This window comes from Rana temporaria, chromosome 1 (genome assembly GCF_905171775.1).
Source record: "Rana temporaria chromosome 1, aRanTem1.1, whole genome shotgun sequence".
Classification (NCBI taxonomy): Eukaryota; Metazoa; Chordata; class Amphibia; order Anura; family Ranidae; genus Rana; species Rana temporaria.
In genome coordinates this window covers 302,364,806-302,378,755 of record NC_053489.1, presented here as the reverse complement: position 1 = coordinate 302,378,755, position 13,950 = coordinate 302,364,806, and the positions used below count along the sequence as shown (strand labels likewise).

At 41.1% G+C, this 13,950-nt stretch overlaps 1 protein-coding gene across 1 annotated transcript; it reads right to left on the bottom strand.

The window, feature by feature from the left end:
- Positions 1–2,062: 2,062 nt before the first annotated feature.
- LOC120944407 lies at positions 2,063–10,283 on the bottom strand. Its single transcript, XM_040358465.1, has 2 exons — positions 8,994–10,283; positions 2,063–2,415 (listed from the first exon to the last, which is right to left on the bottom strand). The coding sequence occupies exons 1-2, from the start codon at positions 9,315–9,317 to the stop codon at positions 2,134–2,136; spliced, it is 606 nt and encodes a 201-aa protein (XP_040214399.1). The 5' UTR covers positions 9,318–10,283; the 3' UTR covers positions 2,063–2,133.
- Positions 10,284–13,950: the final 3,667 nt, after the last annotated feature.

Genomic DNA, 13,950 nt, shown 5'->3' with positions numbered 1-13,950 from the left:
ATTAGTTTTAATGAGGGAGTGCAGAAACCGTACTATAGGAGTAGTGGATGGACAAGTTTTCATCTCTAAATTTTGTGTGTTTAAGAGAATTATCTCGTACCCACTTAGCCTTTGAGCTGTCATATGTTGCGTGTTCATGTTTTGCATCAGTTGTGTGACACTGTGAGTTGTGAAAAGGGTCATGGGTGATGCCAGAACAAGTTTCTCTGCCGCCTGTACTGCTAAGGCACAGGCGGCCAGTGCTTGAAGACAAGCGGGCATACCCTGAACCTGAAGAGGCAGTTTTTTTTTTGAAATATACGTTACAGGTCTTTGCTTACCACCATGCTCCTGAGTCAGAACAGCAGCCATGGTATTCCCCACAACGAGACAATACAGTGAAAAAGGCCTACCATGTTGTATCAACCCCAAAGCGCGTGCATTACAAAGTGAACGCACCAGTGTGTCATAGGGAGTGACCATCTCATGGGTCCAGTTAATTTGTTTGGGGGCTGTGGCGAGTGTAGCCTTCCTAAGGACTGAGTCATGAAATGAACAGTCTGGAATCCATTGCCTACAGTACACTATTGAGCCTAGGAAAGACAGCAGTGAGCGCTTGTCGCTCGGTCTGCTCAGTGCCGATATGGCCTCTACTCTGGCAGGGGATACCAGCCTGGCACCTTCCGAGATGACCGCTCCCAAGTATTCCACCCGAGACGAGCACCACTGCACCTTCTTGAAAGACGCTAAGTGACCCTTGTCAGTGAGGTGGTCTAACAGATGCACAGAGTCATTACTACAGCCAGTTTCCGTCCCATTTCCTATTAGAAGATCGTCCACGTATTGGATCAGAACTGAACCATGTTCAGGCACCCAGTCAGTCAGGGATTGATTTAACACCATGCTGAAGGCAGCCGGACTGTCCACAAAACCCTGCAGTAACCTGGTCCATGTCAGTCGGTCGCGTTTCCATGAAAAACTAAAGAGGGGCTGACTAGCAGCATCAACGGGCACACTAAAAAATACATTGGCAAGGTCTATCACCGTATACCATTTATGTTCTGGTGTCAGAGGAGCAAAGATGGTGCTAATATCTGCAACGAGGGGAGGTAGAGGTATAATGCATTTGTTCAAGGGTCTTAAATCTTGTACCAAGCGCCATGTTCCGTTTGCCTTTCTTACGGGGTTAATGGGTGTGTTCCAAGGACTGATGACTGGAGTCAGTATGCCCTTTTGTAAAAATAATTGTATCTGTGGGTCTATACCATTCAACTTCTCCTCAGACAGGGGATATTGTTTCTGAAAAATGGGGAGACATCCCTGTCTGATTGTCGGCCGGTAGGGTGTGCAATTTAGGAAACCCACAGAATCTTTGGACTCTGCCCATATTTTATGCTGACCTACTGGTGGGGGTAGAGCCACAAAGAAAGATCTGATGTCCACCCGTTTCTGCACTGACACATCACAGTCTGGTGATTTAACTGACACGGTGCCATTGGTCTCAAAAATTATTTTGATCCGTAATTTGGACAGTAAGTCTCTACCAGCTAGAGAGACTGGGCAAGTAAGTAACAGAGCAAAACTGCATTTACATAGGAACTTGCCATCTTGGTTACAGATTTCTAAATCTGATGTTATGTCATGTGGTGTTGGTATCCCATTAATTCCCTGTGTCAACCGGAACGGAGGTGTCTTCCCCCTCTACAACAAGGTTTCAAGTAGGTAAAGCCTGCCAAATGCCAGAACAAGAGCAAAGAACTAAGGACGGGACTGAGATTGTGCCTGTTGGTTCCACTGTGGGTACTGGGCTATCTGTCTATTGTCATTCCAGTTAGGGTTTTGACCTCTATAAGCTCCCCTGTTTCCCTTTTTACCTCAATGACTTTGTCTCCCTTGTGGGCAGTTAGCCCTCCAGTGGCCAAAGCCACCACAATGGAAACATGCTTGATCATTTTGTGGGCCCTGGCGAGGGCATGGCACAGAGCGTGGAGGATACTGATTATCACTAGGATACTGATTCTGTTGTTGGTAGGGCATTTGTGCCGCCAACAGGGGTGTTTCCTCCAGCATGGGCTCTCCCGTTAAAGCTTGGAACAATCCTCCTTTTGCCTCAAAAAGACCTGTTAAAGTCTATGGGACTCGAACATTTGAAATCTAAAGTGCTAATATTTCCTCCTCATCCCTCCTAAGTTTTTTCCTAAGATTACTCATTTCCCGGGCTTGCTCATCAAGAGTTTGTTTATGCTCACTCATTTGTTCACGTTTTAATCTTATTTCTCTATGCTGTTCTTGGATGCGTCTCGATTCTTCTATCTCCTCTAAGTCCCTTTGCAACTCCCCAAGCTCTCTTAGTGTATCCGCTATTGTCTGGGCTTCTCTTATTTTCCTGTCTTCTTCAAATGCCCTCTTATCTGCCTCCTCTTTGGCTCTACCTTCCCATTGTAACGCTATTAGCGTTAATTTATGTACTAGGAGCGCAGCTTTACCTAATATGACAGCTGCGCTCCATTCACAAAGACATCCGCGTCACTTCCGGTACGCGGACGTCTGCGCTCCACGCTGGAACGCGGAAGTGCGTTCCAGTGTGCGGCGCTCGGCGTGCATGGGAGACCGGGCTATTTAAACCTCCAGCACTGGCGACAGGTTGTTGGAATATTCCTGTTGGACCCTGTCGCCACCTGGAGACCCTCCACCAACTCACACCAACCTTGAACTTCACTTTTGGGATACTTGGATCCTGATCTTAGTTGCTATACTAGATAGAAGGACCACCAGCGTTACACCTGTGCTTATTTTCCCAGTCTGGACTACCTCCTAACCGCAAGTATATAGAGTATATTACTGCATATTGGGATTACCATCTACTCCTGTGCAAACAGACCTGGTCCACACTACTTCTTAAACTGCATAAGGATATATAGCATATTACTGCATAAAGGGATTACCATCTACTCCTGTGCAAACAGACCTGGTTTACACTACTTCTTAAACTGCATAAGGATATATAGCATATTTCTGCATAAAGGGATTACCATCTACTCCTGTGCAAACAGACCTGGTTCACACTACTTCTTAAACTGCATAATTATATAGAGCATATTATTGCACATTGGGATTACCATCTACTACTATGCAAACTGACCTGGTCCACACTACCTCTTTAACTGCTTGTGTTTAAAGACTATTTTGCCATATAGTTAGTGTTGTTGCCCATAGTCTGGACTACCTCCTTCTCTCTCTTTCAGAAATACATATTAACTATTGAGATACTTGCTCTAAATATATTGAGGTTTTGCTTCTATATGTTATATCAGGAGTGCTAATTTCCTACATGACTCAAGTTCAGTACCTATATATTCAAAAAGCACTTACTAAAGACTTATCCTTGTCATTGCTCTAGACAAAGGTTACTATATAGTTTAACAAGTATTAAACTATTACTACATGTTTTGCTCCAATCAGAGGATATGATGATATAGACCCCATACTCTTATAGTTCAGTGAGAGTGAGCTGGTGGTTAATTCTGATAGGCCTCTACAGCTGGAGTCTAAACTTGAGACAGAGTGTTCTCAGAATCAGGGTCGTAACATAATATTCCAACCACTTTAAAAAAAAAAAAAAAAAAAAAAAAAAAAAAAAGGGAAACATTCAAGATGGATCCAGCTGAACTTGCAAATCATTTAGTTACACTCTCCCAAAGAGTGGATAACCTGACTGCTAACATGAATGAATTGCGTGTTCAGAATGATACCTTACGCAATCTCAATCATGCACAAGCTAGAGACAGACCTGAAGCTAAGGTCTGCCCACCAGAACTTTTTTCTGGTGAAAGGAAGAATTATAAACAATTTATTAGTTCATGTCGTTTGATGTACGAATTACGTCCGCGCACTTATTACTCTGATAGAATAAAGATCCTCACTTTAGTTACCTATCTCAGAGGTGAACCCAGAGTGTGGGCTGATACATACATAGAAGAACATGGAGATCTTTTGGGAGCTTTTGAGACTTTCATTAATGAGATGTCTCTCTTATATGAAGATCCTAACAAACAGCTAACAGCTGAAAATTCAATCAGAACCCTCAAACAGGGTAAGAGGCCTGTGGAGGACTTTATTTCAGAATTTAAATGCTGGAGCAGGGAGACCCAATGGTCAGAGATTGCTCTTAGAAATCAATTTCGTTTGGGTTTATCAGAGGCTATGAAGGATGAGCTTGCTCGCGTCGTGCTCCCTGATACTCTAGAAGACCTCATGCACCTATCAGTGACTATCGATCGCCGTCTGCGTGAGAGAAAGGCAGAACGTGCAAATACATACCCAGTCACTTCCTTCAGGAGATTCAGATCGCCTTCAAAAGAGTCTCCAATGGAACTTGGAACTATAAGAGGACCTTTGACTCCAGCAGAAAAGCAACGCCGTAGAGCCAATAATCTATGTCTTTATTGTTCAGCTCCAGACCACATTGTGTCTACCTGTCCTCTACTTAAGAAAAACTCTGAAGGTAAATTTTCCCACATTAATAAATTAGACTCATCCCTTTCCACGTCTAATCGATATATCTTTATCCTTCTTACTCTACAGTGGGATCAAGAAGAGATTTCCATTGAAGCAATGGTCGACAGCGGAGCCTGCGGCAACTTTATAGATTCAAGTATTGTAGAATCAAATAAAATTCCCTGTGTGTTTAAGCAAAATCCAGTGTCACTCACTTTTATTGATGGGTCCAGTTCAACTCATGGTCCTGTTATATCTCAGACATCTCCCCTAAAGGTTACATGTGCCACTGGTCATTCTGAGACCCTCAAATTTGATATTATTTCCTCACCTGTCTTTCCCATTGTTCTAGGCCTCCCATGGTTACTTCTTCATCAGCCTATTTTCTTATGGTCCACCAAATCAATTTCTTTACAGTCTGATTATTGTAAACAGTTCTGTTATTCCCCATGCATCATCTCTTTCTCTGACGCCATTCCACATGACCTACCTGAATATTTACATGATTTCCTTGATGTATTCAGTAAGACTAATGCAGATAAACTTCCTCCACATAGAATTTACGACTGTCCCATAGACCTTATTCCCGACAGTCCTATTCCTACTGCTCGAATCTACCCCCTCTCTCAACCAGAGCTTGTACATTTAAAAGAGTACCTCGATGAGAATCTAAAAAAGGGGTTTATTAGGAACTCCACCTCTTCAGCAAGTGCAGCTCTCTTTTTTGTAAAGAATAAAGATGGTTCACTCCGACCAATCATTGATTATCGTTCCCTCAATAATATCACTGTAAAAAATAGATACCCATTACCACTCATTCCGGAACTCATTGAGCGTCTACAGAACGCCAAGATCTATACAAAACTGGACCTCAGAGGTGCATATAATCTGATCAGAATCCGTTCGGGTGACGAATGGAAAACTGCCTTCAAAACCCGATATGGCCTTTTTGAGTATTGTGTGATGCCTTTTGGTTTGTGTAACGCTCCAGCAACTTTTCAGTGGTTCATTAATGATATTTTTCATGATCTACTTGATATTTGCGTTGTAATTTATTTGGACGACATCTTAATTTATTCTGAGAATCAGGATGAACATCACAAACATGTGCGCTGGGTTCTGGCTAGGCTTAGGACACACTCTTTGTATGCAAAACTTGAAAAGTGTGTATTCAGTCAAACTACTATTTCCTTCTTGGGTTACCAAATTACTCCTAGTGGAGTTCAGATGGATCGATCTAAGGTAGATTGTATTCTGTCCTGGCCTGCACCACAAACTAGGAAAGCTCTTCAGAGATTTCTCGGTTTTTCAAATTACTACAGAAAGTTCATAAAGAACTTTTCAGCTATTGTGAGACCATTAACCAGCTTAACCAGTTCAAAGATACCTTTTGTTTGGAATGATGTTGCACAGAAATCTTTTGACACACTCAAGAATAGTTACACTTCTGCTCCTATTCTTCAATTGCCAAATCCATCATACCATTTTACATTAGAAGTAGATGCTTCGCATTTTGCTCTTGGCGCTGTACTCTCCCAACAACCTACATTATCGGAACCACTACATCCAGTTGCCTTTTTTTCCAGGACACTCTCCTCAGCGGAAAAAAATTATCCTATTGGCGAGAAAGAATTACTAGCAATAAGAGATGCTCTCTCTAACTGGAGACATTTGCTGGAGGGTTCAACACATACTATCACCATCCTCACTGATCATCGAAATTTACAACACTTAAAATCTTGCAAAACTCTCTCTGCCCGTCAAGTCAGATGGAGTCTATTTTTCGATAGATTCAATTTTGTTATTTCCTACCTTCCTGGCACTCAAAATACTAAAGCAGACTCTTTGTCTCGTATGCATGAAGAACAAACATTGGAGATTCCACCATTTTCAATTATTCCATCCAATAGGATTCTGGGTACTACTATGACCTTCAATAAATTGCTTATTCAAACCCTCACTAAAGAGAGATCTCATTTACCTATGGGTTTACAACAAGAGTCTAACGGACTATTAACTTTTAACAACAAGATATATGTTCCACCAAAATTGCAACTTATGTTACTAAAACAACTTCATGATGCTCCACTTGCAGGACATCCTGGCATTACTAAGACCCTTCATCTAGTCAAGAGAAATTACTGGTGGCCAAATCTCACAAAGACAGTTCAGGACTATGTTAATTCTTGTCAGACCTGTGCCACCAACAAACATTCTAGAAAACCTCCCTATGGTCTATTAACTTCTATCCCAGTACCAAATAGACCTTGGGACGTTATTTCTATGGATTTCATAGTTGACCTCCCAAGGTCAAATGGAACAAACACCATCATGGTCACAGTTGATGTTTTAACAAAGATGGCCCATTTTGTACCTTTGAAGAGGTTACCAACCTCTCAAGAGACGGCAAAGGCTTTCATATCCAATATTCTTAAACTTCATGGCTTACCATCTCAGATCATTTCAGATAGAGGCTCACAATTCATTTCCAGATTCTGGAAAGCTCTCTGTCAAACGCTACAAATAGATCATCGCATGTCTACCGCCTATCACCCCCAAACTAATGGGCAAACAGAACGGGTAAATCAAACACTGGAACAATATCTGCGCTGTTACTGCACCCACCTCCAAGACGACTGGTTTCATTTACTTCCACATGCAGAATTTGCTTACAACAACGCCTCCAGTTCATCCTCCCAGTTTTCACCTTTTTACGCAAATTATGGTTTTCATCCTAATAATTTACCGTCTACTTTTCCTTCAACTAATGTCCCTGCTGTTCAGAATCTTTTATCAACCATAAAGGATACTCTAGATACTCTCCGTTCTAATCTTGAAGATGCGCAGATTAGACAAAAGAAGTACTACGATTCTCATAGAACAAAACCCCCATCTTATAAGATTGGAGATTTGGTATGGTTATCTACTAGGAATTTACGACTCAAGATTCCTTCTAAGAAACTTGGCCGTCAGTACACGGGACCTTTTCCAATTTCCCACATCATTAACAATAATGCTGTCAGATTAATTCTACCCTCCGATTGGAAGATTCATCCATCCTTCCATGTTTCATTAATTAAACCTTTCAAACCAAACCCTTTTCCAAACAGAGATCCACAACCTCCTCCACCAGTTCAAGTTTTTGGTGAGACTGAATATCAAGTAGAGAAAATTTTGGATTCTAGGAGGAGAGGTTCTTCCATTCAATACTTGATTCGTTGGAAAGGCTATTCTCCCACAGATGATTCCTGGGAATGCTCATCAGATATTCATGCCCCTAGACTTATTAAGCAGTTCCATCACAAATATCCTGATAAACCATCTCCTATTAGGCGCCCCGGATGGGCCCCCTTGAGGAGGGGAGTATGTAACGCTATTAGCGTTAATTTATGTACTAGGAGCGCAGCTTTACCTAATATGACAGCTGCGCTCCATTCACAAAGACATCCGCGTCACTTCCGGTACGCGGACGTCTGCGCTCCACGCTGGAACGCGGAAGTGCGTTCCAGTGTGCGGCGCTCGGCGTGCATGGGAGACCGGGCTATTTAAACCTCCAGCACTGGCGACAGGTTGTTGGAATATTCCTGTTGGACCCTGTCGCCACCTGGAGACCCTCCACCAACTCACACCAACCTTGAACTTCACTTTTGGGATACTTGGATCCTGATCTTAGTTGCTATACTAGATAGAAGGACCACCAGCGTTACACCTGTGCTTATTTTCCCAGTCTGGACTACCTCCTAACCGCAAGTATATAGAGTATATTACTGCATATTGGGATTACCATCTACTCCTGTGCAAACAGACCTGGTCCACACTACTTCTTAAACTGCATAAGGATATATAGCATATTACTGCATAAAGGGATTACCATCTACTCCTGTGCAAACAGACCTGGTTTACACTACTTCTTAAACTGCATAAGGATATATAGCATATTTCTGCATAAAGGGATTACCATCTACTCCTGTGCAAACAGACCTGGTTCACACTACTTCTTAAACTGCATAATTATATAGAGCATATTATTGCACATTGGGATTACCATCTACTACTATGCAAACTGACCTGGTCCACACTACCTCTTTAACTGCTTGTGTTTAAAGACTATTTTGCCATATAGTTAGTGTTGTTGCCCATAGTCTGGACTACCTCCTTCTCTCTCTTTCAGAAATACATATTAACTATTGAGATACTTGCTCTAAATATATTGAGGTTTTGCTTCTATATGTTATATCAGGAGTGCTAATTTCCTACATGACTCAAGTTCAGTACCTATATATTCAAAAAGCACTTACTAAAGACTTATCCTTGTCATTGCTCTAGACAAAGGTTACTATATAGTTTAACAAGTATTAAACTATTACTACATGTTTTGCTCCAATCAGAGGATATGATGATATAGACCCCATACTCTTATAGTTCAGTGAGAGTGAGCTGGTGGTTAATTCTGATAGGCCTCTACAGCTGGAGTCTAAACTTGAGACAGAGTGTTCTCAGAATCAGGGTCGTAACACCCATTGCCGTTTTTGCTGGTCAGTTGCAAAACCATAGGCCATGATTGCAACTTGAGGATTTGAAAGAACGGGGTATAATTTTCTGCGAGGAGCTTCCTCTTTAACAAAAACATAGGATGGTGGAGTTGGCGCGGTTGGAACTGGGGGTGGGCGCCTGGTATAAGGTGGAGGAACCTCCCTAGGAAGGGCAGTACCTTGGTCCAACTCCGCATATTTCTTTTCATATTTTTCCACTAAAGGCCTCCACTTCTTACAACATTTTTTTTTCATATACTCCGTATCCCAATCTCCTGGTGGATATATGTTCTTTCCTATTCCACACATCTTCTCTACCTCATACCCTATTCACAGGACCCACTGGACTGTATCCTGACATATGCAATTGATGGCTTCGTTTCATTATCAAATCCCAAAAAGGATCACAATATACAATTGGTATTTCATTCTTAACAAACTCTATAGGGGAGGGTTGCTTCAGCTCACCTTCTGAACACTCCTTCCCAAATTTATTACCCATGTCGGTACTCTGTATTTCAAGTCCTCCTTAAAATATTCGGGACACTGGTAAAGAAAAGGGACAGACAACTAAAGTTTGTCCTGTCCTTTGCACAATCTCCTTCACTTCGTCCGGGGACAGGCCTTCTCTAAGACCTTCCTGTGGGGTGAACGGTATTTGATTGTATATATATTTACTCGGTGCACTCTAGTGCAGGGGGACTGTTTTTTTTTGGGGATTAAACGGGTAAAATCTCCTGTTGCCTAGTTGGGTTGGACTTCTATGTCCTCCCGGCCATACAGAGATTAGGGATAACTTTGACCCGTCTGCCAAGAAAGTTAAACCTGTTTTGCACTCACTACAGGAGGTCTTTGGCACAGAGTATGACATGCAATCACTTGTCACAAAAACAACAACCATCAATCTTATATTATACAATACATTGTGTTCTATATCAATCAAAAGGTTGTAACAGATTAAATCACATCAATTTCAGACAATACAAAACAAGAAATGAGCTCTTTTGTACTTGGGGCTCCACTCTGTCCGTCCTTCTTCAGGGAGCAATCTGCTGCTACCCTGAAATATTCTTACAATAGTTTATAGTCAGACACCCCGTCGGACTCATTAGTTTATAGTCAGACACTCCGTCGGACTCTCCCTATCCTTTATAACCGCAACCTCTGCAATACGCACAACAGAATTTTAAAACTAAAAATTAAAATTATCCGAGGTTCTACTGAGCCAGGCAAAGAACACAAAAACACCCAAATGTAAAATTCGAGAATAAGTGTGGCCTTACCTGGTCAATCAGTACCCCGCTTCCTGGTACCAGTTCTGTTAGGTTCGGTTCTGGTTCTGTTGCCTAGGCTGGACCTTGGACAGTTGGATATTTTAACCCCCACACCGGTCGGTCAATTATAACACAGACACGATATATGCTGTATTAGAGATTGCAAATTGTCTATATTGTTCAGAGTATTTTATACAGATTCAGATGTTCCTCTTTTAACAAGTTTCATTCTTACAAGCTACTTGCACACAGGATGTCTGTTCCGGAACTAGCCATTTAGCATAATCTATTTGTATTTTATGAAAAACCGCAAAACTTAAATGATAGAATAAAAGCAAAACAAAAAGTACATATTGAAATGTCTCTACAGAGACCTATGTTATATAAAATGGAATCCTAGATCTAAAATGGAGTAGATAATGTCAGACATATAATATTCCATTATTTCACATTCCTTACACTCTTTAAATCATGTTTTTAAAAACCTGAGCCAGAGGACCTGATGGGGCCTGACCACCAAAGCTGAAACAATTGACATTGTTGGTGGCGTGGAGGCTTTAACTAAACACATTTTCTCTGTGAATTGTATTAGAGCAGTGTTTCTCAGCTCCAGTCCTCAAGGCACCCTTATAGGTCATGATTTCAGGCTTTACATTGTTTTGCACAGGTGATTTGATCAGTTTCACTGCCTTAGTAATTACCACAGCTGTTTCATCTGAGGGCAATCCTGAAAACATGGCCTGTTGGGGCACCTTGAAGACTGGAGTTGAGAAACACTGTGTTAGAGCAATGGTGGCCACTGAAAACCTCTGCATGCCAAAGAACCTATTTTGTTGAACAAGAAGATAGCATGGTTATTGGGAAGCTACCACAGACATGACTTTTATCAGTCAAGATGTTGCTGGACCCATGGCTGAGACATTCTTGCTTTCTTGGAAAAAAGCTGGAACACAGAAACAGAAAGTTACAACATAATCATGTAGTTCTACTAGAAATTACATTACATTATACATCAACAAACAGACGACCAATACCTAGCAGCAGAATCACTAATCACAGTATAACATTGACATGGAAAAATTGCCTTGTGCTATAATCACACACTTCATCTTAGTGAATTAACCCATCTTTAAGCTAAAAGTTTTACTCACCATTCATCCCCTTTTATTCATTTAATAAGGCAACATTGACAGCAGCTTGTTCTCATCACGGCATCCTCACTAGACTGCCTGGCGACGCCCACACAGAGTCTTTTTATTAGAACAAAAGCCTTCACAGACCACAGCTGATTGGAGGAGATCACAGCATGTGACCATAGGAAGTGATGTCACAGCATGTGGGCTCGACACAGCAAATGCCCATATATGGATGGGACAATATAGAATAACCCTTCCGAAAGGGATACATACAATAACGATACAGTAATAATTCAATAACAATACGATACAGTAATAATACAATAACCATACAGTAATAATTCAATAACAATACGATACAGTAATAATACAATAACCAATGAACACAGTTCCTGATGAGGGGAGCTTATCTGTAGGTGTATGCTCACATCTCAAAACAGTGTTGATCAGGCACCGAGAGATGACAGGAGCGTATATCTGTTAAACCGACAATGCGTTTGCAGAGTGGACGCACACGTCAGGCGAATATCTGTGCATGACACAGGGGCCCTTCCGCCGGCCGACCTTCCCAATCCACAGACACCCTTCTCCAAATCAGGAAGTGTATCTCAACCAGTCTCAGTCCGCCCCAGTCAGCTCTTTAGAGCGGGCTGCGAGAAAATCAACAATGGGTGACACTATGACAATACATATTAAATACATCTTCATTAAATTTCCACAACAACATGAACATGGTTGTTGCACCTATGTGTGCATAAACAGCATGTTAACACCTCCACTAACTAATTACATCTCACATACTGTATGTCCCATCTTATTTCAGTGTTTCATTCTTTTGCTTTGGTATTGATTTGGTTCTAGCATCTCCTTATCGGTTCCACAGTATTTAAGCACAGTAACATTTTATTTTACAAGGCCTTTGAGTCAATGGTACCTGACATCAATGTGCTTAGTTCTGACATTGATCTTTTCACTTTTTGCAAGATTTATACATCCTTGATTGTCCGAATATAAACCTGTTGGCTGAGACATTGGTTTTTTAAAATCTTCAAGTAGCTGCCACCCCCCCCCCCCCACCCCCCCCATTGCCTTGTTGATAAGCATTAGCTGCTGAAATATAATCCGCATTTGTAGAAGATAATACCACTGAGATTTGCTTTTGCTGGACTAGGTTACTGGGATATTGCCTAATTGGAACACATACCACTGGTAGATTTGTGAAAACTGGGATCACCTGCCAAAATCTGAGTCCACATATCGTATGAGTGCTGGGTCATTATTTGCAGATAATCTCAGGTGCACGTCTTGACTTGAGTATGTTTTAGGTATGCATTATTCTTTTAATAGTATTCCAATCCTTTTGCCAGGGGTTACTTAAACATCTCCAGAGGAGTAGCATGCAGTGTAGCTTGTGGCTGGTTAAGCAATGTCTTCTCTTCATCTGAAACTTTAATAATGTATGCATTTCCCTCTTAGGAACAGGTAATATTTGTGTTCCTTTCCATGTTGCTGGCTCAGTCAATGATTTTGTACAGACAATATAGCATGGATGACACAAAATTTCTGAGATTGCAGTTGGTTCAGCTTCTTTCTTTCCAGAGGATACATCACTAATGCCAATTTTAGTTTCTGCAATGTTCTTTTCCCTTTCTTGCAATACTGGTGGGGCTTCTTGCACAGGTTGTTTGAAAGGTGTTTTATAAATAGTTACATGTCTGCTGATTTTTAACTTTATTGGTGTCTGGATGCAGAACTGTGTGACCCCTTTGAGACTCATTGTAGTCAACAAATATATCTTCCTTAGCCCAAGGTTCCAATTTAAACAGTTTTCTTTAGAAACAGGTATGTACAGTATCTCACAAAAGTCAGTACACCCCTCACATTTTTGTAAATATTTTATTATATCTTTTCATGTGACAACACTGAGGAAATTACACTTTGCTACATTGTAAAGTATAGTAGGGAGTGTACAGCTTGGATAACAGTGTACCTTTGCTGTCCCCTAAAAATAACTCAACACACAGCCATTAATGTCTAAACTGCTGTCAACAAAAGTGAGTACACCCCTAAGTGAGTACTCACTTTTGTGAGATACTGTATGCTTTACTTCCAAAGATTATAATGTGTTCAGGTCTTTTCATTTCATAGCTCATATGGAGTTTTCTCTGCTACTTTTCCAAATAAGTGCTTTTAGAGATAGAAGGTTGTCATAATTGCCTCTCAGCAGTATGTTGTTAGCATATTGGTCTCAAAAATAATGTTTTTACCACTTTCAGATAACGGGGTTGATTTACTAAAACTGGGGAGTGCAACATTTGGTGTAGGTCTGCATAGAAATTAATCAGTTTCCATTTTTCCCAAAACCCTAATGTGTGGTTCATTCTATTGCAATACTACTTTTTTATGCCACTTTAGTCTGGAACATAATTTCATGTTTCCTCAGAATAGCTTGTGTTTTACCACTTGTGTATTCTGTGCCATTATCTGTGTAGAGATTTTTAAGGCTTTTTGACAAATGTGTTGTTTTCCTGG